The 24,253-nt window shown below is 37.3% G+C and overlaps 2 protein-coding genes across 2 annotated transcripts in view; one reads left to right on the top strand and one right to left on the bottom strand.

Annotated features, from left to right (window-relative positions):
• Positions 1 to 24,253, top strand: part of LOC115261363 (cardioacceleratory peptide receptor) — a 142,614-nt gene that overhangs the window by 101,348 nt on the left and 17,013 nt on the right. The gene's annotated exons all lie outside the window — the stretch shown is intronic.
• LOC109398853 (leucine-rich repeats and immunoglobulin-like domains protein 1) lies at positions 9,929 to 24,241 on the bottom strand. The gene is made up of 2 exons (XM_062856356.1): positions 24,102 to 24,241; positions 9,929 to 13,116 (listed from the first exon to the last, which is right to left on the bottom strand). Exons 1-2 carry the CDS (start codon positions 24,119 to 24,121, stop codon positions 11,025 to 11,027), a joined length of 2,112 nt encoding a protein of 703 aa, XP_062712340.1. The 5' UTR covers positions 24,122 to 24,241; the 3' UTR covers positions 9,929 to 11,024.

Below are 24,253 nucleotides of genomic sequence, written 5' to 3'. Positions count from 1 at the left end.
GTTCTGGAACTCTTTTTTTTTTCTTAGACGCTTTTTACCCTTTTCACCTTTTATTTTCGGAACAGAGAAAATTCTTCTTGAATTTCTTCGGTATTTTTATTAAAATTCCCTTGCTATTTTTTTTTACTTTTTTATTTAACAACTAGTTGTCCCGGCAAACGTCGTTCTGTCTGCCTAATGTGCCTTTTGACATGCAGCTCTGTAGAAAAATGCCCCGCAAAACGGAAATTCAATCTTTCTCGTTTTCGGTGCGCTCCCGGACGATTTTCCCAAATATTTTTTGTACGAACACGTCAGAGCCCTGCACGAATGAAACACTGAAAGATTGGTGGAGATCCGTAGGCCCGTTCCTGGGCCTATTTGTGACATACAAACACCATTCTATTTTTATTTATATAGATTTCAGGGGTTTACAATGTTCAGTAGAAACTGTAGAGTGCCAGCGAACCAAATGATCGTTCGATTCTCTTTAAGTTGGGATGCTCGGTTTGTCTCGTTACAACATTTCGTTTGCCCATGAGTGTGGGAGAGTAGGAAACAACATACAGTCGAGTTTCCTATTAGACGCTACATCCACTTTATGCCCACCGCAATTTCTCAGCTGTCTTACATCCAATCCAGCTGAATTTTTCAGTGCAGTTAATGCTTTCTATAGACTCATCACATACAAAAAATGAAAACTAAAAACCCTAATTAATCCACCTAGCGGTGATGTTGCCTTTCTCGTGCTTTTAAATATACTTTCAACAAAACTCTGATGACATTGACATAAATACAAAATGAAAACTGCTTGCTAAATCTACTCAATATGGATACATTTTATATTAGCATAACATCCAATATTCAGAAATTATAAATCAAAATTCAAACCATTTAAGTGTCATGAAGCCGCAAAATTTTGAAACGTCATTTTAGATTTTCCGGTCATCATTTTATGACTCCGGATATCTACCTCAACTAAACTAACCGCCATCTTGAACATTGAAACATCATCTTGGATGTTCTGGTATTCATTTTTGGACTCTGTACCTAAAATTACATAAAATAGTCGCCGTACACGCAAAAAAATCCGTTCCGATATACGTGAACTCCCAATCACGGCAACGAGAACAAACGGGAACTATGCATAGCAACGATAACAACAATAAGAAATGTACACCGTGAACTAGATGTCACGGTATCGAGAACGCCCATATTGACAGGTGGAACTAGTTCCAGTTTACGGTGTATATTTGCTTGTTCTCATATTCGCGATTGTTTGTTCACGTTTATCAGAACGGTTTTCTGAGCGTGTATTGAATTTTGGCATGTCGTTTATGATTTTCTGGTTACCAGTTTTGGACGAAGACCGGCATTCTTCCCCATTCAAACTATAGTCATATTGCAGACCTTGTGAAACAGCGCACAGCTTGGGTTTTCTGATTACAAATTTTGAATTCTGGATATATTTTCATACTAAACTAGCTGCCCCTGCAAACTTTGTCTTGCCGTCTTGTGGTGGTTTGACAATTGTTGAGCTCAAAATAGCACCGCACTCTAGATTGCTTTCGTTTCGATCGTGTTGATTTTCTTCCCAGCTCATGAAAAATCAGCATTTTGTCTATTTTCTTACATTTTAGTTAATTTTCCTAATTCTTTTTTACATATAAACACAGCCACCACGAATACGAACCGAACCGTGCAAGAGTCATGCTTATCGGTTCATCCATTCTTGAGTTTTGATGCCTCAAAGGAATTTCTAACTCATTTTTATATATATATAGATATGCCCATAATGCAAGAATTAAAAATCCTATAAAATAGGCAGTAACTTCAATACTGGGCCATTATCTTGGACTTTGGATCGCTATCTTGGATACTCTGGTGGATTCCGAACATATTTCCCATACCAAATTCACTTATTTTACATAGTTTTAGAGCTCAAAATTCATTAAAACAGCCACCATCTTCTGTTGACGCGATCAAATTCTTATTTTTCCATTCAACGTTGACCCATCCTGCTATAAATTCACACCTTAGGAATCTGAAATGGTACGATTTGATGAGATCGCTTTAGTTTTGTCTATATTTTGTTCTCATATATGAGAACTTAGACCTATTCGTCACTGTTGTTCATACCTAATGTTTATCAGGCCATTAAACAAAGCCACGATTTAATTTTTCACATGAACGTTTGTTCTGCTAAACAACAGCTAGTCTCTAATGTAATCTAAGGCTATTTTTTGCTAACCGTTCATTAGATTTTAAAAAAATCTGCGATCTGATGTGTCGTATGTATGGGTTTGGTTCATTTTTATGTTTGGTAATTTCCGGTGGGATACCCGGATCTGAATCCATGACACTACCGGTTGTCCCAATTATGGTCTGAAAATATTTTATTGCTATTTATTCACCTTTACCTAATCACCGCGATTTGATATATCGCATGAAGGGGTTGCTTCACTTTTACTCCTAACCACTTTCGAAGCCACAGCTGAACCCGCAACACTACCGGGAATCTAATGTGGCCTGACCCTATTTTTCCATCAGGTTGTCGATAAGTCGTGATCAGTCTTGTTAGAGATCACAGTTATTTGAACCTTTCGTCGATATTCGGCCTCCTTTGTCTCCGACATTCGCAACACAAGGAATCAAACTACTGTTCGAAACAAAAATGTCAAACGAATGCACTTCACCACGATAGCGGCTTCGGGAGACGGTTCGACTTTTGTTATTCCTGTCTTCTTCCATAATAAGAACTATGTTGCCCATCTGTGTGTCGTATTCAATGCAACATGCAATAATAAACTAATATTAACATTCATAATCGGAATTGGCTGAAAATCTATGCGTAAAGCTAGAATTAGACACATGTCATCGTGTCAGATGACATTGATTTGACCCTTTCTTATGTTTATTGATCTTCGTTCTACTGCTCGTGTTGTGTGTAGGTAAGAGGTAACGATAGCGCACGAATGTAACAAAGTCGACTGACACCCGACTGCGGCAACGAAATGAAGGTAGTAAAAAGTGTAGAATGTTTACAAGACTGGTCGTGATTTGATGTACCGCATCCATGGGTTTGGTTAAATTTTACATTATACTACCCGGATCTGATTCCGGGTAACTACCGGCTGAACCAAATATAGTCTAACATTATTGTCTTGTTAACTGCTCATCGGTTAATCAAAAACGCTGCAAATTGAAGGTGTCACATGCAGGGTTTGACAATTTCGACGGGACTCTCGGAACCAATTCCGGAACACTACCAGTTGTCATTAGTGTGACGTAAGGCTATTTTCTAGCTAACTGTTCATCAGGTTATCGCAAAAAACCACGATTTGATGTGTCACATGCCTGGATTTGGTTTACTTTTACATTTGGCCTCTTCCGGCCACTCAAAACCGATTCCGAAACACTTGCTGGCCGTTCATTAAGTAATCTAAAAAGCCGCTATTTGATGCAACGCATGTACGGGTTTGTTTTTCTTTCAGATTTAACCACTTCGGCGGGAACCCCGGAATGGGTTCCGGAACACTACTGGTTCAGATATGATCTGAGATGGTTTTCCTGCTCATTGTCCATCAGGTCATCGAAAATGCCGTGGTTTGATGTGTCGCATGTATGGGTTTGGTTCAATTGTATATTTGGCCACTTCCAGCGGGACGCCTAGAACCGGTTCCGGAACACTACCGGTTCAGATATGGTCTGAGATGATTTTCCTGCTCATTGTCCATCAGATCATCTAAAATGCCGTGGTTTGATGTGTCGCTTGCATGGGTTTGGTACAATTGTATATTTGGCCACTTCCAGCGGGACGTCCAGAACCGGTTCGGGAACACTACCGGTTCAGATATGGTCTGAGACTATTTTCCTGCTTATCGCTCATCAGGTAATCGAAAATGCCGTGGTTTGATGTGTCTCATGCATGGGTTTGGTTCACTTTGATATTTGCCACTTCCGGCGGGACACCCGGAACCGGTTCCGGAACAATACCGGTTCAGATATGGTCTTAGACTATTTTCCTGCTTACCGCTCATCAGGTTATCGAAAATGCCGTGGTTTGATGTGTCGCATGCATAGGTTTGATGCATTTTCATATCTGGTTGCTTCCTGGAATTCCGTTCCGGAACACCTAAATGGCCATATCTCCGGAACGGCAGATTCCGCGTCGAATGAACCGTCGGTCATTGAAATCGGATGAGGTTTATTGCCAAAAAGTGATGTGAGTTTTTTTTGTACACACACATACAGACACACACACGCACACACATACACACACACACACAGACATCACCTCAATTCGTCGAGCTGAGTCGATTGGTATATGTGATTTGACCCTCCGGGCCTTCTATCAAAAAATCATTTTTGGAGTGAAACTATATGCCTTTCCAGTACATTTAGTGTACGAGAAAGGCAAAAATTAACTAAATTGGTTAGAGGACATCCTGGAAAATGCGGGGGGCGTAAAATGGGTGGCAACTTCTAATAGGTGACCCGACTGTACTTTGAAATCTAATTTTGCCAACGGTGGTTTCAAATCGTGCAGAGGGTGAAAAAACTATAATGCTCTACTGACGGGTGAGAAACTAAAGCGAATGCCAAGGCGAGCTTCTTATCTTAACTTCTAGAAGAATGTTTAAGGTGAAACATCAAGAAATCCCATTGAAATTTTGCATACGAACTTTAGAGGCACAGATCTGACGAACGAAGCATCGAACCAAGCCTCACTTGTTCATCCTGGCTTTGCTCACTTGTAAAAAGAGACAGCTTTTCCGAATCGAGCACATTTGTTTACGAATTTTTAGGATTGGTGCTCCTGAAAACGTGAGTAGCGGTCCAAGTCGGCCATTGTGTCGGCCATATTTGTATTCTCTGAAGTTTCTCCTTAATGCAAACATATCTTGACACCATTCACTCATAGCAATGATCAAGTCCCATTCTGTAATGATGTTATAAGTTGGGCCATTTTATCCCATCTTGGCATTTTCGGCTCTGTTCCCCTACTCCAGACATCGTAGAAAACGGTTGAGCAACATTGCCTTGCATTTCTGTGCGGGTAGAGCCAATTGTTCAATGGGTATCCGGCAAGGATAACGTGCCCAGATGAAGTTTCCAATTCGCGAGGTTATTTTTGCAACTGAAGGGTTCGGTATGCTGAGCACAGAAGCCATGAACCACAGTCGAGAAGCAGCATATGTACGTGTTCACTAGTATAACTTTTTGATGGATACTTAGACTCCGTTTTTTGGAAAAGCCACATTAGCTGAGTCGTTTTCCTAATAACATCGGCCCAGTTGAATCAATTGTGCGCTTCAAGGAATTGAAGTAGACGACTCCCAGGATTTTCACGCTTTCTTCGTTCGTGAGCCATTCCACCGCTTGCTTGTGTTCTCCGTTGCACTCCGATGAGTATTGGTGATATTTTAGCCAAATTCAGCACAGCTCCAGAGCATAGTCCAAATTCCACAAACACCTTCTTTATGGGATCCAACTTCGCATTATCCACCACAATTATGAAAATATCGTCAGCATAAGCCACAACGAGTTCTAGTACATTATTACACATGGAAGTGAGCTTTTTGAGGAGGGGATGATATTAAGGTGAAGGTTGCTGGAGTACACGGAAATGACGTCACCGCCCACTAAAACCACCCTTCAAATCACCCTCTCAATCCACCCTACAGACGGCGAACAATGTAATGCAACATGATCAAGAACCAACTAATCTAATTTAAAACGGAGCCGTATCCAGAGAGCAGTATTAGTTTTTAAATGTTTCAAATTGGATGCATCAATACCATTTCCATTGTAAAATTCATCTGGACAAATTTCAAATGGTTCCACTTATCAGTTGATTGGGTTTTCAATGGAGTTGTATTTTTTGTCTCGTATTACTTACGTACACCCCATTGTGCGTCGTTTTATTTACATTTTTGACAGGCCACTCTCTTCTCTTCTTCGTTTCGCTGAAACAATAAGTTGCCATCTATAATGTTCTTCATGGCATAAGCAATCAATAACTGATTTTTATTGAATTTCAAACACCAGAAAAAACAGTGATTATGTCATATGATGTCCTTCTATGTCCTGAGGTCCTCAGATGTGAAAGTGGAACAATTTGAGTACTTCAAATTTATGCTGGACGAAGAAAACCATGAAAATATTCTGCCAAAGTGAACTAAATACAAAAAAGTTTTCAAAAATATAGAAGTTATTCGAAATTGGATCATTTAAGTGATAACCAAGCACGTTACCTCTGTAGAGTCTAGATGCATATTGGCCCTTCGTAAAAGAAGATTAGGTTTGACAGCCCTGTCATGACTGACATCGGGAGTGTACAGATACAAGTGTGAGAAGTTGGAGCGTGTTGAATGGAGATAAAATATACAGCCTGAACCGGACAGGATAAGTGTTTTAATTATGATATAACAAACGTCTTCGATTCTACAACCTCTAGGTCAGTTTACCTAGCTGAAGGTCAGTCGTTAAGTCTGAATCAAGTTTAAACATTCTTCTCAAGGACGATTCTCGTGAAAACCTTATTTTTGATCAGCCAAAGTGAACCAAGTTTTTGATTCTTTAAGCTTTATTTTTCTAACTATCCAGTTGAAATTAGTCGGTTGGAAGTTAGAAATCTGCCGAAGATGAGAAGAACTTGAAATGTTCATCATCTGGACTAAAACTAAAATATTTCGCTGATTCTATGGAATGGTTTACAGTTCACTCTGATTGGATGCAATTTTATTTTTTTGTATGTTTTACTAATGGAAATTTTCAATTGACTCTACGAAGAGCTGTCAGAATTACTGGATTTCTACATGGAAGGAAGATCATCATATTCTTCATCCAATGGTTGAGAAAACTCAATTTTTCAAAAAAAAAAAAAATGGTGTGTGGTTCGGTTTAGTAGAACCGCGACCAACTAGCCTAGGGCTGAACATCTCGTTAATACAGATAAAAAAAAAGTTTTCCAATATATGTACTATGTTTTTTTCTTTCGAACATATTTTTTTCGTAAAGCTGAAGATTCGTACTGTATGATTGTGAAGAATTTAAAGAATCCTCTGGATGATTTTTCAAAACCCAAGTTAAATCAAGAAAGAAACTATATAACCAACTCCTAGATCTAGCAGATATTTCCGGCAAGCTGATAATTCCTCTACAATGATTGTTCCAGAAATTCAGTCAGAGTTTCTCTCTGAAACTTCTTTTGAAATAGCTTTTTTGTTGGCATTTCACGATTCCTCACAGGATTCCTTCCGTATTTTTGCACGCCATTTTTCTTGGTATTCCCTTATAAATCTTTAATCTTCTTTCGCTTTCCCACCATCCCATTTCCAAGAATCATTCCGAGATTAATGAGGATCCCTGAATTCTTCCCGGAAGTTATTCCAGAGCATTTCTCGGCATTACTCCCGCAATCCCCCGTAGATTTTTCCCGGAGTTCCCACAGATTTTTTATGAGATTTCATCCAGGATTTATCTCGCAATCTCCGCAAGTGATTCTTCAGGATATATCGTAGATGTTAACGTGGAATTTCTCATAGTGTTACTCTTGTGATTCTTCTTGAAGATTTTCCTTGACTACTTCAGGTATTATTTTCGGAACTTCTCCAGCTGATCTTTCCGGAATTTCTACTAGAGCTTCTCGAAGGATTTTTTGAGAAATGTTTCAAGGGAATTTTCTAAGGGAATTCCTCTCGCAATGGCTTCCGAAGTTTCCCCTGAAATTTCTTCAAAAAATGTTCGGGGGCTGTCTTGTAGAGTCACATCTTGAATGTTTGCAAAACTTTTAGACGGAATATTTTCTGAAAGTTGTGACGGTATTACTTTTTGAAGCTTCATCTGAGATTTCTGTCAATTTTTCTCCCGGGATTTATCTCAGAAGATACCTTTCGGTGTTGGTCCAGGGTTGCCTCCAAGTTTTTTTTTCTCTCAATTTATCCTACATTTTCTCCTGAGACTTTTCCGGAGTGCCGTTTGGATTTTTTTTGTGCAGTACCTCGAGATGTGAAATACAAACAATAAAAAGAAAGTTTGCAAACCGGTCACCTAGTTTCTAAGATCTCGAGATAATCGCGTTTAAAGTTTCGCGCTTTGCCTCATCTTTATGAAGGGTACGCACTACAATATGCTGCAACTTTGGTTCTTGTGCTCCGATCTTTCTGAAATTTGGAATGTGTATTGCCTAATTTGAGATTACTTATGCAATAAAAAAGTTTTTTTCATGCACGCAAGGTTTGCAATGCCTTAAGAAAATTCATGGAGGAATTTTGAGAATATTCAAGAGAAATCTTAGAGATTCTATTCTTCTTCTTTTTCTTCTTCTTCTTTATGGCATGACGTTTGCATTGGAACTTGGCCTGCCTCTCTTCAACTTAGAACGCTTACACAGTTATTAATCGAAGGGCATTTTTTGCCTGCCATTGCATGAATTTGTACATTTCTGGCAAGTACAATGATACACTATGTCCAGGGAGTCGAGAAAATTTTCCGGACCGGAACGGGAATCGAACCCGCCGTCTCCGGATTGGCGATCCATAGCCATAACCACTAGGCTGAAATTGAGCAAAATTGAAAAAAAAAAACTAATGGAGATTTGTAATTTTTTAGTAAAAAAGCAACTTACAAATTCTTTCTTAACGTACATATGAAATATTAGATGTTAGTCAGTTACAGTTAAAATTTCAGCTGAATCGGAGCATTGGTTACAGAAAAAGAAATGTATGAAGGAAGCAACTTTGCTTAAAAATCAAACAAACATCGACGATTGCCTTGTATGGAAAGTCGAAAAAATTTCCACTCTACTGTATTTTTTTTCTTTCGCGTTTACGAACTCAGAGCAATCTACAACATGGGACAATTATTCGTAGAACAGTAGAACCAAGATATTCGGTTAAAATTGCGTTCGTAGCTTCCAGTTTCAAAACTATGTAAAGAATTTGACGGTCATATTATGGTCTATGGATATTAGCCTGGTACACGGTTTATATGGGAAAATATAAAAAAAATGAAAAAACTGCAACTCCTGTATACTTTTTGAGTTCCATTTTGGTCCCATATCAAGTGTGCAAAATTTCAGATCGATCGAAGAAACTATATTTTAGCGCCCGCCATTCTTAGTTTTTCATACGATTTACTATGGGGAAAATTTACTTCTTCAAAGAAAAATCGCTTGAGGTCACCCATTGATCCCTAAAAATAAGCCGTTGAATGATTTCTGTAGAAAACTTCACGAGGAATCAGACCTCCGAAGACCACAAAGCGATGCGACATTCGTGGAAAAAGTTATTAAGCTTTACCCGATCGATACAATGACGAGATTTTATTATTTATTGTTATTACTTACGTGTTAAACAGCGATTGCATGCCATTCGATTTTCAGTCAATAACTTTTTCCACGTGCCTTAGATCGATTTGCGCTCTTCGGAGGGTTTGTTTCTCGTAAAATTCCCAAGAGAAATCATTCATCGATATATTATTAGGGGTTAAGGGGCAACCTGGGGCGATTTTTCTTTGAAAAGGTGATTTTCCCCATAGTAAATCGTATGAAAACTTAAAACGGCTGGCGCAAAAATATTGTTTCTCCGATCGAGCTGAAATTTTGCACAGTTGCTATGGGGCCAAAATGGAACTCAAAAAAGTGTACAGGAGTAAAATGTCTTTTTGTGTCCCACGCAAATGGATATGTGTGAGTTTTTTTTTATTTGAACTCCTGAATGAATTTTCCTATTTTTTCAGTGTGTAGTGGGTGTCATTTTAATATAAAATAAATTTCCGGTGGAAATGTTAAAGCAATTGGCCCCAAAGAAATCATGGAAATATTTTAGAACTATTCCTAACCGTTTGTTTTGCTCTACATATTTTCGAAGGAGTTTTGCCAAAAAGTTCTTGTAATAATTGAGCGCTTCGCTGGAATTTCTCAAATAATAAATATTGTTGCATATTGTGCAAAGATGTTTCTCTATGTATTTTTGAAAAATATTTATCTAAACTTTAAAAATTGATCAGTTTTTTTTTAATTCTAAACTTTTAAGATCCCCCTAGAAAACTCAGGGAGTTTTATATTGCATTATGAGTAGATATCCTGTAGGAATTGCTTATGGAACAAATATGTTATTGTTCTTTGATCGGTGATTTTGCTGTACAAGGGAACATCTGCCGTTGTTCATGGCAACGAAAACTTCAGGCTATCAGAAGGCAGACTGTAGAGGTACATTTACCGCCATTTAAGGCATTTGCAGCATATCAAATTTTCCGGATTTGTTTTTTTTATTACTTTGGTTAATGTGTACATTACAGGAATATAAGTTTTATTGTTACCAGAATTTAAAAGTTGAATGTTTATCAACTGTTGGAAATTCAAGACTACGTAATTTCCTTCAGTGTATGGTGAGTTCCGAACTCCTCTTAGCTCATATGAGCATTTAGCATGTAAGCAGTAGTTCAGTTGTTAGGAGGATCGCGACTCGAGAATTTCAACCATCAGACTATAATGTAAGTTATAATCTTTGTAGTGTATAATAATATTTCTAAAATAAACATTCTTTGCAGTCTCGAAGCTGCTGTAACAGGCTAGCGAGAGGTTTCTTGGTTTCCCGAGAAAGAGCGTCCCTAACATCAACCATTGAAATAAATACCTTTGAGGTATACCATCCAATGGTTGAAAAAAAGACAATAGGGGGATTCACTTAACAGCGTAAACTGATTAAACGGATTAAAAGTCGTGATCACCAAGGTAATCTTTAATTATTTCATTCGAAAATCATGAAACATTTCAAATAAGCAGAAAATCATGGCTTACGCAGCAATTTAATCTGTTTAGTGAGTACCCCTAATAATAATAATGCTATGTAATAATTAAAGAAAATAATCTAACCCTTTTTTTATTTTTATTTATCTACATTTCTTATTTTTCTACAATACCTCTTTATTACAATACCAGCACTTAGATTATGCTCACTGATTATTCAAATTCACATTTTCCCATCGAATGCGAAAGCAGCCGCTCTTATCTCTAAGTGTACTTTGTTCACCTACTTTCAAATGTCGTCCACAATGGTTGCGAGGGTGTTCGATGATGTACCATAGCGTTCTCCGCGCTTTCTTCTGCCGAATGGCAAATGGCTCCGATAAGCTGCCATCACCACTAGAATGAGCAGAGCAATCAGCAGCACCAGAATTATGACCATCATTATCTGAGAGGAGCCGGTTCCGGATGAAGCCACGTGCTCCGAGGGCGAAGCTGCCTTCAGTTCCATCGAGTTGTGACTCATAAATGAAGAGCTTCGAACTTGATCGATCTGTTTGGAGATAATTAATAATTTTCCTGAGGTGTCGGCAATTTTTTCCTCCAATTTTTCATTCTTGAACGTCTGCTGGTAGATTTTGAATTCAATTTCTTCCTTCGTTTGCTTCAACTTGGAGAGAGTGAGGTCGTTCAGTTCCTGCATCATTTTCTTCAGATCGCCGGATATGAGGGTCTCGTTGGTTGCATTTGCCAGTTGGGCCATTTTCACCTCCAGAATCGTTTTCTTCACCTCGTAAATTTCGTTCTCAACTGACATCATCTTCTTCGTCAGGTCGTAGATTTCCCCTTCCAGTTGATCGGATTTGTTCGCAATGAACGCTCTCTGGTCGGTGAACTTGTTGATGTCATCGATTGCGTTTTGCATAATTTGTTTGATTTCCGTGTAATCTTCAATCGGGGCGGAAGCGTTCAAATATTTGTCCAAATGCTTGACGGTCACGTTCCATTCGGCGAGGGGATTGGTGCTATCAGTGCAATAGATTCCTTTCACGTTGGTTTTATCGGCAATCAGATTTTCGGACTTAAACCCTCCAACCGTGATAGACTGGGCGTTCAAACTGCGAATCATTCGAGTCAGGAAAGTACAGTTCCAGTTGTTATCAGCAATGCTTATTTTCTTGAGCTTTGGGAATATTTTGTGAACCTCTACAATGTTGACATCCTTGAGCCGGTTTCCTTCTATGAATATTTCTTCCATTTCGCTCGATGAAGTGAAGATATCGAAATCGATTCGATTCAGCTTGTTGTACGAAATATCCAAGCGCTTCAAGGCAGTTAATTGAGAAAACGTCCCATGCTGCAAATTAGTGATGGCGGTTTCCTCTAAGTTAAGATCAACAAGCTTTTTCAGATTGGCAAAACTGGATAGTTTGAGAGCACCAATTTTGTTGTGCGATAAATCCAGAACTTCGAGACTACTGATTTTTTCAATTCCTTCCATGGAGGTAAGATTGTTCCACGCCAAATCTAAACGACTCAACTTTAGCTCGGAGAAATCATCGGCAATGATTTCTGAAATGCTGTTGTTATTCAGATATAAACTCTCATATGATGGGTTCAATTTTACTTCCTTCAGCTTGTTGTTCATGAGGTTTATCCTTTTGACTTTCAAATCACTGAAATCGAAACTGGTAAGACTGTTGTTTCTCAACCATAAATACTCCATCTCACTGATCCCTATGAACAAAGCTTTGTCCAGATACACCAGTTTATTGCTCTGCAAAAACAGTATAATCAAAAGCGGATTGTTCTGAAATAGTCCACTTTGCAATGTCTCCAACTCATTGTTCGCAACATACAGTTTCTTCAAATTAGACAAATGCAAAAATACACCATCTCCGAAAGCTTTCAGACGATTTCCACTCAGCAGCAACGTCGTCAGGTGACCCAGATTGTAGAACGCCTTCTCTTCAATAGTCGATATGTTGTTCTCCCTCAAATCCAACAGATTGAGCGCATTTGCACCGCCAAACACGTAATTGTTTAGCTCATTCAAGTTGTTTCTGGACATATTCAACCAAAGCAACTCTCTCGCTTTTTCGAAAGTATATCGGCTCAGCGTATCTATCTCGCAGTTGTCCACGTCCAGCGACTGAACCGTAGTGAATGTATCGAATAGCCTCTTTGGAACCTCCAGTAGTACTGAGTCGACGAAACGGAAATGGTATCGGTTGCTGTAGTAGTAACCACCGGACCGGAATGTTACCTCGGTGCCGGTGTCTTCAACGCGTACTCCTGAAAAGGTACAGTTTTGGCTACTACTGTAGCATTCCAGTACGATTCCCTGCGCCATTGTAGCGGTGGTGACGAGGAGTAGGAAAATTCTGAAAAGATGGTAAAAATATTGGGTTAGATCATAGTTTCCCAAACTGTGGGTCGTGACCCCCCAGGCGAGTCGCAGGCCTTCATCCAGGGGCACGGTGTCAAAATTTCAATTATTATCAAACTTTCATGTGTACCTCTAATTTTTTTTTCACAGAATGTCAATATTTTGGCTGTATTGCATAAATAGAAAATTTGAAAATATTCCATCGGAAAAATTTTCGATTTAAATGAGTTTTTGGATATTTTCCATTCTAAAGACCAATAGTCCCGTAACGTGAGCAGATCACCTTGTAATGGTGCGTTAAGGTGTAAGATCTACCATAACAAATTTTGATCTTGTAATTTTTTAGCTTTGTTAATTTAAATTCAGGAAAATTCTAAGATCACAATTCGTTCAACTTATTTTTTTATTATTTTTTTTATTGTTAATAAACCATTTATTTCAGGAGGATTCAGGTAATTTTTGTCTATATCTAGAGAGATTTATATCCAAAAATTATGTAACTGTTGTGAGCCTATCACCATTTAATACTATTTTCTATTTCAGATGTACAAGGCAACCCAGCAGTCGCGACGACAAAACATCCTTCTTATTTTTTGAAGGGTCAAGATCGCCATATCATTCGGTGGCGGGTATACCACGTAGTCCGAGTCGTTTTTCTTCGAGCCGAGTGTCGTAATGTCGCGTTTTTTTTTTTTCGGATCGCCAACTTTTTTTTTACTCGATTTACGCGATTTTTTCTTTTTTTTTTTGTTCAACGTGTTTTTTAATTTTTTTTTTCTTTTATTTTGTTGTTTCTCGAGTAGCCAATTTTTTTTCTCGCGTTCTAAACATTTAGGTATTGCAAAGTTCCGATGACCCTGGAGGGATCGGTTCTGCTTGTTCCTCGCACTGAGCCGAATCATACTTATTTATACAATAAATAGGAAAAAATATCTCTTAATTTATTTCCGTTCAACTCGTTTTACGTGATTTTTTTTTAAATTAATGAGATGTTTTTCTATATTTTTTCGTTGTTTTCGCGTTTTTTTTTTAATGTAAATGGAAGTTTTTTTTTCTCGGATCGCCAACTTTTTTTCACGCGTTTCAAACATTTATTGTAATGTTCCGATGACCCTGGAGGGATCGGTTCTGCTTAGGCTTCTCGCTGAGCAGAAACATAATTATTTAAACAATAAATAGAAAAAAATCTCTTTTGATTGCTGGCGTTCAAAAGATTAAATTTTAACCAAATAAACAACCAATGCCGTGGGTCCATCATCAGATTTTCAGGCGAATCCTTGACCTACATAATACTTCTCCCAACCACCCACTCCGTAGTACTTATGGGAGTGTCACTGAGTCGGAGGCCTCTTAAGTGCTACATCAACATTTCCTTACCTTATCCCAAGTTACGGTAAAGATGGGCGTGGCCGGGAATAATGACATTTGTGCTTTTGGTATTCTTGCATAAGATTGGAGCAAAGTTAACTCCCCGGCCTTGTTCCGAAAAGCAATCCGAGCAAGATTAGCAAAAGGTACATGAATGTTGTTAGTATCCAATCTACGATGTATACCGTAACTACGCTAACGCTAACGCTAACGCTATTTTCCATACTAAAGACCAATAAATACTGTGCTAGCCTAAAAAACGTCCCATACAAAATGTGTGGAAAATTTTTCGCCGATGAAATATTTTCCAGTCTTCCGATTTTGAAAATATAGCCCAAATAACAATCATTTTTGAAGCAAAATTCGAGGTACATGAAAGTTCTATAATAATCGAGATTTTGACACCGTGAGGGGGCCATGAGATAATTTTCACTTTATGGTTTTGTTTTATGTTTCCGTGGGGGAGACTGGGGAGACTTGATCTCTACGGGGAGACTTGTTTCCCCCATGTTTTCTTGGAATCAAAACCAGTTTTTTTTCTAGTATACTTTTTTCAAAACTACTTTAGGACAAAAGATTCTGTTTAAGCTACAAGTGCTTTCGATTGTGCATTGCAACATGTCTTTTAGGCGATTCCGGAAAAATCTAAACAACTTTGTGAAAATTTAACCAACTGGCATAGTTTAAACAAAATACTACCAAACATGATCTTCTGGAATAATCCATGGAAGATTTTCTTGAATTGCTTACGGAATCCAAGCTGGAATTCATGGAGGAAGGTCAATAGGAGTTCCTAGAGATGGCATTTATCGAAGAATACCTGGATGAAATCTGGATGTCCTGTATAAATCCATGAAGAAATCCCAGGAGAATTGTTCGGAAGAATCCCAGCAAGAATGCTTGAAGACATCTCAAGGGGAACCGCTAGTAGAATTCCTGAAGGTACATACCACAGTTAGAATTTCTGGAGGAGTACAAGGAGGAATTTCTGGAAGAATCCCAGCTGGAATTCTTTGAAGTAGGCGAGTTCCAGGTGAATTCCTATGAAGAATTTTTCGAAGAATCCCTGACTTAAATCTCTGAAGGAGTTCTTAGAAGATTCGCCTGAGAAGCTTCTGGGAGAATACCAGAATGATTTTCTTGGAAAATCTCACCAAGAATTCCCAAAGAAATCCAAATATAAATCTGTTGAGAAATCCAAGCGATATGCGTACACTTTACACACGGTTAAATGGAAGCATGTACACATATGGACTCCACTTTAGCATCCAATTCGACGTCATATACGACGTGGCATAAGCTGGGATTTGCCTAGGATTTTTTGAATGGACTCTTCCAGGTTTTCTTTCCAGAATTTCTTCAGAAACTCTTCTGTGGATTTCTACGGTAATTCATTAACTTTCTGGACCCAAATTATTTGGCCGGCTCTGCCGTGAACACGTTTGTTATGCTTGATTCCATGGCTGCGGCACATATTATATCCTTTCCAGATATTATTTGATAATTTGATTATCAAGATATAATTTGAGATGCACCAGAACCCGACTCCGGATAATCGAGTTCGACCTGTATGGCATTTTTAGTAACACCTGGTTTATATGGTATCCGTCTTTTTATAAGCATTCAAAATATCATCAAATTTCAAAAAGTATATAGTGTGGAAAAGTATGACTGATCATCAAAAAATCATATCCCAAAAGCTAAAAAAGAACACTTGTCTTTAAGTTTTTTTTTATGTATAACGTCAAATTTGTTGATTTCTTTTTAATATCAAAATATGGCACTTTTTCGGACCCAAAACTGGTTGGCGTTAAGTCAGAGAGGATCATGTCTCTTTTACCTTATTTCGAGAAAAACGACTTTAAAGTTTACAATTCTGTAAATTTTGAGTTGTTGAACAAATTTTCTTGATTTTTTCCATACATCTTAATAACTAATCATGAAAGCTCCGAGTGATTGCAAAAACACGTAAAAATAAAGTTTGGTTTTAAGAGCTATTCTCAAGTAACAATTCTATTGCTGATTGGTTTTGTTTGATATATATTACGGTTTTATTACAGCAATAATTAAAACTCACAGTTTTATGACTATTTTTATGAAAAACATTGATAAAATGTTTTATAGTATACTTGAAGATATTCATAAAGCCAGATTTTTAGAGTAAACAAAACTCTCCGATATGTAAACCTTCTGGCAATCATTATTACAACATTAAAACTGTTCAAACTCTCAACAGATGGCGATCCGTTCGATTAGTAACGACATCAGTTGGTGGAAAAGCAGAAACTATGACACTGCTAGGTTTATTGCGGTCATCATAAAAGTAAACTTTCTTTTGTTTTATTTTCGCTAATTATGGTCGCCGCCATATTGAAGAATCAGATACGTGAATGGAAAATAGTTAATTTTGCTCAAATTAGCAACGAGTTGATAGTTTACCGTCATTTGCATAGCATGCTCACATAAATAAACTCTCTCAGGTGAGTTTTCTTGTAATTCGAGATAGTTTTACTAAATTAAGAAATTGATTTATTTCATTCCAAGATGATAATATTCACCATTTTCGAAGCACATTAATTTTATGTTTCTGCAACCCCAACATTAACAGCAGAATTGAATGCGTATAAGCCGTATAAGCCTAGCAACAATATTGTGGGTTTAGCACTAAATTGATTTCCGAAAAAAGTTCACTGACTTCCACTGCCTTTCCTGTGCGTTAAAGATAACGTCGGAAGTAGTGCGCTGTACAGTAAATCTGGTTTTCTATACAGTGCACTACTTCCGACGTAATGTTTAACGTATAGGAAAGGCAGCGGAAGTCAATGAAGTTTTTTCGGAAACCAATTTAGTGCTAACGCCACAATATAACTGTCGTGACCGCTGCGGCTATTCTTACAGTCACAACACCGACCGCAGAGAGGAAACTCTTTAAAACCTCTCTGTGGTGGACTGCTGTGTACTGCAAATGCCATTGCTGCTGCCTTTTGGTGCGTCCGTTTGTATCCACTATCGTCTATCAACTGACTTGAATCCACGATGCGCAGCTCTTTTTGTATGTTCGCTTTTGTTGTTCATTCTAGCTTTCCACTGAGTCGGCCAATCAGAAGGCGCATATTTTTTTGCTTCAATAATTCTCTTCTCTGTCTCTATTACTACAATAACTACTAAATTATCACTTTGAAATGACCGCTTTCTACTTGCGAATGATATCTCTTCCTGAACATTACGTGCCATTGACGAAGCTTCTCTGTTTCTTGCGCTGTCATAATTTTGCTGTAAAAAAAACAACAAGCATCATAACCGTTTTTCGAGTATGGAAAATTTTTCAACTAGGTTTTAAAACAGTTTTATTGCTACTCTTAATACGGATTGCAAAACCTCTCAGAGAGTTGTCCACTTAGACGGATGATGCTCTTAAAAAGGTTATCAAGATGTTTTGATGTATGAATCAGTTTTATTGCAAGTTTTATAAAATTGATCATAAAAATCTCTTATAGAGCCGAACAAAACTAAAAATGTTACTTGGGTTGCTAAGTAATTGATTGAACTTGGTCCACTCCCAAGTAACATTTTATGTTTTGTTCGGCTCTACAAGAGATCTTTATGACAAATTTTATAAAACTTGCAATAAAACTGATTTATACATCAAAACCTCTTGAAGAGGTTAAAGAGCATCTTCCGGCTAAGTGGACCACTCTCGGAGAGATTTTGCAAACTACATTAAGAACAGCAATAAAACTATTTTAAAACCCCGTTGAAAATTTTCCCATTCTCGAAAAGAGGTTATGATAGTTGTTGTTTTTTTTTTTCAACAGACAGCTCAAGATGCAGAGAAGCTTCTTCGATGGCACGTAAAGTTCAGGAGGATACATTATTCGTAAGTAAAAAGCGATCATTTCAAAGTAATATTTTAGTAGTTATTGTGTTGGTAGGCTTATGCGCAATCAATTTTACCGTGAATATTGGGGTTGCAGATACATAAAATGAATGCGCTTCAAAAATAGTGAGTATTATCATCTTGGAATGAAATAAATCAACTTGTTAATTTAGTAAAACTATCTCGAATCACAAGAAAAGTCAGTTGAGAGAGATTATTTATGTCGGCATGTTATGGAAATGTCAACAAACTATCAATTCATTGCCAATTTGAGCAAAATAACTATTTTCAATTCACGTCAGCTAATTTTTCAATATGGCGACGACCATAATTAGAGAAAATAAAACGAAAGCAATTTTACTTTTATGATGACCGCAATAAACCTAGCAATGTCGTAGTTTCTGCTTTTCCACCAACAGATGTCGTTACTAATCGAACGGATCGCCATCTGTTAAGAGTTTTTTTTAGTTTTATTGTGGTAATACATATCGGAGAGTTTTGTTTACTCTTGAAATCTGGCTTTATGGATATCTTCAAATATACTATAAAACATTTCATCAATGGTTTTCATGAAAGTAGTCATAAAACTGTGAGTTTTAATTATTGCTGTAATAAAACCCTAGTAAAAACCAAACAAAACCAATCAGAAATTGAATTGTTACTTGGGCTGTGACTGAACGATTTTTGACGAACATTCACCCAACTACATTACACACTCAAGTTCTTGCACATTCGATGAAAAATAAGTGCACAGGAAGGGCGACCATTAACAGGAGTGTTATATGTGAACTGAAAGTTTGTAATTTGAATGTTTTCAATTTTTATGTTCAGTTAGAGTGAACCAACTACAACAATTCAATTTCTCATGAATGGTTGTCATTAAATTACCTATTCGACAACTTTTGACTAGAGCATGTTACGGCTAACAAATTTAGAACGTATTTTCATATTTCGTTGAGTTTTTAGAATAGTAGCACAGTCTATTATAATATATTCAGGTGTATATTTTTAAACACACATTCAGTCAGAATGGGCTAAGTACAATTAATAAATAACTGATTAAATAAACGTCTCCATTAAACCGGTAATGGTACGTACATTCTAATACAATGCCTAACAGTATATAAACAAATATATTTTGATATAGATAGGATAATGAATACGTAATCAGTGAAGCACTAGATTGAAAGGAGTAAGCTGGATTTTTGCATTGTGAGATGATCAATTCTCCATTTCTGCAATGAAATGGTGCAAATATAGCATGGGTATTATGATTTCTTGCCTAATGTGATGCTGTTTGAGCAAAAGTTTGAGTAACTATGCTGTTAAAGTTGCAAGAAATAACAAGACAGTCACCCAAACTTTTGCTCAAATAGCATCAACTTAGTCAAGAAATTATAATACCCATGCTATATTTGCACCATTTCATTGCAAAAATTGAGAATTGATCATCTCACCATACAAAAATCCAGCTTACTACTTTCAATCTAGTACTTCACTGATTGCGTCTTATTGGTAATTTCAACTTGCCTTTCTAAGAGACACATGGTCCACTCTGTCGGCACGTAAAATGGAGCTTCAATACGATGATCTGTAAATTACGATAGTTAACAGAATAAAAAGGATTTTCACGTGTTAATTTGATCTATAATCATTTGAAAATGCGTTGTGATGTCATCCGATTCGGAAACATATTCCGTTTTGATGATGAATTATTTTGGCTATTGGATTTCAACCAAAACTTACTTTTGAGAATGGCATCAAACATTTGGTCCACTCTGACTGCACATTATAATTGATTTTCACAGATCAATCCAAATGATATTTTAATATAACTCTTGCTAGTTGTAACATTAAGCAAATCGGTCGGAAGTGCCATGTGACAACTATGAAACTTGAAAAAAAAAACATTTTTCTACATATGTATTGCATCTATACACAATTTGGCCCTTTCAAACAGACAAAAAACAACGAAAAGGAGTATAAAATCGGTCAACTGGTTATAAAGTTATGTTTTTTTTATTTTTCTTGTTGCGGTTAATTTCAATTTTTTGATAGAGTGGTCCACTGTCTCATAATTTATCACCCTTATAGAGAAATGAAAAAATCGTCTAAAAATTTTCGATTAACTAAAAATCTATCAAGTATCACGCACAGTGTTGCGAAATGAGCGAGTACTCACACAACTAGTCAAACTCACGAGTGAGTATGAGCAGTACACCTTAAACTCACCGTGAGTATTACTCACATTTGAGTAAGCGCTGTACAACTCACACTCACTCGTGAGTATTGACGTGTAGATACTCACTCACGAGTATGCTTTACTCATATTCATACGGAAATCTAGAATTTATCTAAAGGCTTGGAATCCTATCAAGCATTAAAATGGTATGTTTTATTGGGGCGAATGTATTGAATCAGTAGACAAGGTTGCTTGTCAATAATTCTATTGTTTTTTTTTTATTCTAGTGAATTGTATCTTACTGGTAGTTCTAAGCGCTCCGTTAAGGGCGGTCCTGATGAGGTCCCCTTTGAGCCCAACAGCTCAACGTGAGGGCTTTTGTTTGAACTCAAACCTCTTGTAGACAGAGATCAATCCCCTGAAATGGCTGTCATCCACATATAACTGGCGTGTCATTCACATATAATTGAGCTCAGCGTTGTTTTAAATGGACGAAATGTATTTGCATGCTTGTGCGTCTTGTAAATTTAATAAAAAACACTAATCGCATTGAACAAATGTGTAAACGATCGTTTCTCAAATGCACGATAATTCGTACGACAAAGTTCGCTTCCGCACGTAGCAGATTGAAAGGCAGGCTGAAGTTTCGTAAACGAGCCCGTTCGAGCCGGCTTCAAGAATTAACGCTTTCTTCAGGAGGTTGGCAGAGATAGCAATTAAGAAAAAGTAATTTTAAGGAATCGTGTGGTCTCGATTGGTAGCCGATTTGACCTTGGATTTGACAGTTCGATAGCAGCAGACCTGCTGCAAAGGCGCATATAGTGCTGAATCAATGCCATTTTAGCTGCTTATTGGTTACCTGGGTGTGATTACTGGCCATGTTACTGGTAGTAATTTGCTCGGCAGTTTATTTTTCTTTTTAGGTCCGAGGCTCATATAATTAGGGTGGTCCAACTTTACATAAAAAAACTAAGACTGGAAAAAGCTCATGGGATTCCTTCAGAATTTGTTCCTTTTTTTTCATTCTTCAATCACTTTACCTGATTTACAGCTCTTTTGTCCACCAGGGCGTGAGCGATTCCAATTGGAAGCTGTACTTACACTTTGTACAGCTCCTAAATGTATTCAATTATAATTCTACTAGATCGAACTGGATTCCGTTGCACTGTTTTCACTTTCTACACTATCATGGTAGAATGATGAGCACGAGGATGTTGATGTGTAGCTCATGTTCCTTTTCCTGTCCAATTGGGGGTCCATTATGAGTTGCCGTTAGCTGATATCCAGGTGTCCGGGTCCGTTGGAGCATATGCTCTGAAGAGGGTCAGGTGCCAGCTGCTCTCGGGGGGAAGAGCAACTGACGAAAAATTGCAAGTGCCGGGCTGGGATCGAACCCATGACCATCCACTTATGAAGTGAACGTGTAGCCACTACGCTACGGGCCCTGGCAATTTGTTCCTTTTGTCCAGTGTTGGGAATACTCACTAGGGAAAAATTATACTCACTTGCTTCTATCTCAGTCCAGAAGCATGCTATCAAAAAATGATGTTTGAAGGACTTTTAGATTGTAGTTTAATCTAAAAGTTTGCCGAATAAAGTTATGGTCGCAGATGCATACCAAAACCGTCAGAGAGCTGTGAGCACAAGGTGAGTATGAATTTCACGAATTTTACTCACCTCGTACTCACAGCTCTCTCACAACTTTGGTATGCGTCTGTGATCTTTATTTAGTTCGGCAAACTTTTAGATTAAACTACAATCTGAAAGCCCTTCAAACATAATTTTTTGATAGCATGCTTCTGGACTGAGATAGAAGTAAGTGAGTATCACTGTTGCAAGTGAGTATTCTCAACACTGCTTTTGTCACCCATAAGTTCCAATAAAGTTTTGTTTCAATTCTATCAAGTCTAAGCACTTTTTTATTAAACATCCAGCAATTTGTGCTGATAGGGCACAAAGTTGTACCGGATTCTAGCAAAAAATTGCTTAAAAATCAACTATTCGTTTTGCTGGATTTTGCTTTGCTGGATGCGTTTAGTGTGTAAGTTTCATGTTCGAAAGTTGAGTACTCAAGTAAATTTACTATTTTTTGTAAATTTTAAATTACAAATTGATCAAGTGTTTAGTATGAGGAAAAACGTTACTTTTACTTACGGAATAATAGAACGGACTATTTTTCCGCGCAGAAAAAACTACAGCTCTTTTAGATTTACAAGGGAGGCGTTACCAGTGTAAAACTTTTTCTCCTTACTTGCCTACTCAAGTAATTTTGAAGCGAAACCACTATTTGTCCATTATATGCCCTATATTATTGCACAGTAATAGAAACTAGCCACATGGAAAAAAAAAACGATCAAATGTATGCAGAAAAGAAAAGTTTTAAATGTTTGGACCTAGGAGATGCTGCAATTGACCCTACCATTTTAAATTTGAAGTTAGGTAAATATATGCCAAACATCTTTATTGAATACCGTAAAGTAACCCGACGTATGCGAAAAAAGTTATACCATTGACAAAGTGTGGTGAAATATAGAGATTTCCTAATTGATGATATTACTTTGCATGCGTAGGTAAACAATAAGAGTTTTTAGCCTATGGTGCCAAAGCTCTCGAGCAGATCCACCTTTCCTCGAAAACTGTGCCTTGTATATAAATAATCACCATTGCAGTACAGAACAAACGAAAACATCATTTCAAACCAACAAAAATAACTTACTCACTAAACTCACCGTGAGTAAAATGAGTAACTCACGCGTGAGTAATGACGTCATACTCTCGCGTGAGTATTACTCACTTGTGAGTAATACTCACGCGAGAGTATGACGTCATTACTCACGCGTGAGTATACTCATACGCGAGTAACTCACAGCGTGAGCATTACTCGCAAATGAGTAAGGTGAGTGAGTATTTTTTACTCGTGAGCATGAGTTTCGCAACACTGATCACGCATTCGGAGATACACTTTATAGATTATTCATGAAATGGAAAATTAGACTTGCTTATCAAAAAATTGAAAATTAAATTGTCATCTTTTATTTACCTTAGGGACACCGTGTCATTAGTAATCTCGTCCAAATTAATCAGTTTCGAACATAAAGCGATTACAGCGATTACTTGTTTTTTTTGTCTACATTCGTGGTCATTCACATGAATTGATAAAATCATTTCAGATGTTAATAGAATAAGTTTCTATATTTCCCGGAATATATGAAAAATATTGAAATATAATCAATTTGCCAATTTAAGAACAAATGTGTCTACAAAACATTATTTTTGCGTTATTGAAATCGAAAGTTTCTGGAAAATCCGACTTTATTAACGTAATTTACTGCTACTACTACTATAATTTGGACAAATAAATGGTCGTTTATGTAATATGTAGTCTGGAATTCAGATCTTCGAGGTTTCTCATCAATAAATCTGATCTAGCAATGAAAATAAAACTTTGCATGGAAAAATCACATATTGATTTTATTGACTGTCAATATCTTTATGATATTCTGAATGCTTTCCTTGGCACTTTTCAATCACTGCAATCAACACTATTACTTACCCTATGCCCTTAAGCTCCATTTCGACAAACTGCTAGTCAACTATTTTCCAAAATTCACAAATATGTTTCGCACATCACAGTCAGAACAGAACTGATTGTATCGCAGAAATTTCATCGTCTTCTACCGAGAAAGCTGTATTTAATCATCGACT

The sequence above is a fragment of the Aedes albopictus genome, chromosome 3 (genome assembly GCF_035046485.1).
Source record: "Aedes albopictus strain Foshan chromosome 3, AalbF5, whole genome shotgun sequence".
Classification (NCBI taxonomy): domain Eukaryota; kingdom Metazoa; phylum Arthropoda; class Insecta; order Diptera; family Culicidae; genus Aedes; species Aedes albopictus.
This window is presented reverse-complemented; position numbering and strand designations above follow the sequence as displayed.

Excerpts from the sequence above, each read along its gene's own strand:
- LOC109398853 (XM_062856356.1), bottom strand. The coding sequence starts at position 24,121 with ATGGAGCTTAAGGGCATAGG. Across the intron at positions 13,117-24,101 it reads ATGGAGCTTAAGGGCATAGG|AATTTTCCTACTCCTCGTCA; the intron begins GTAAGTAATAGT and ends CCATCTTTTCAG.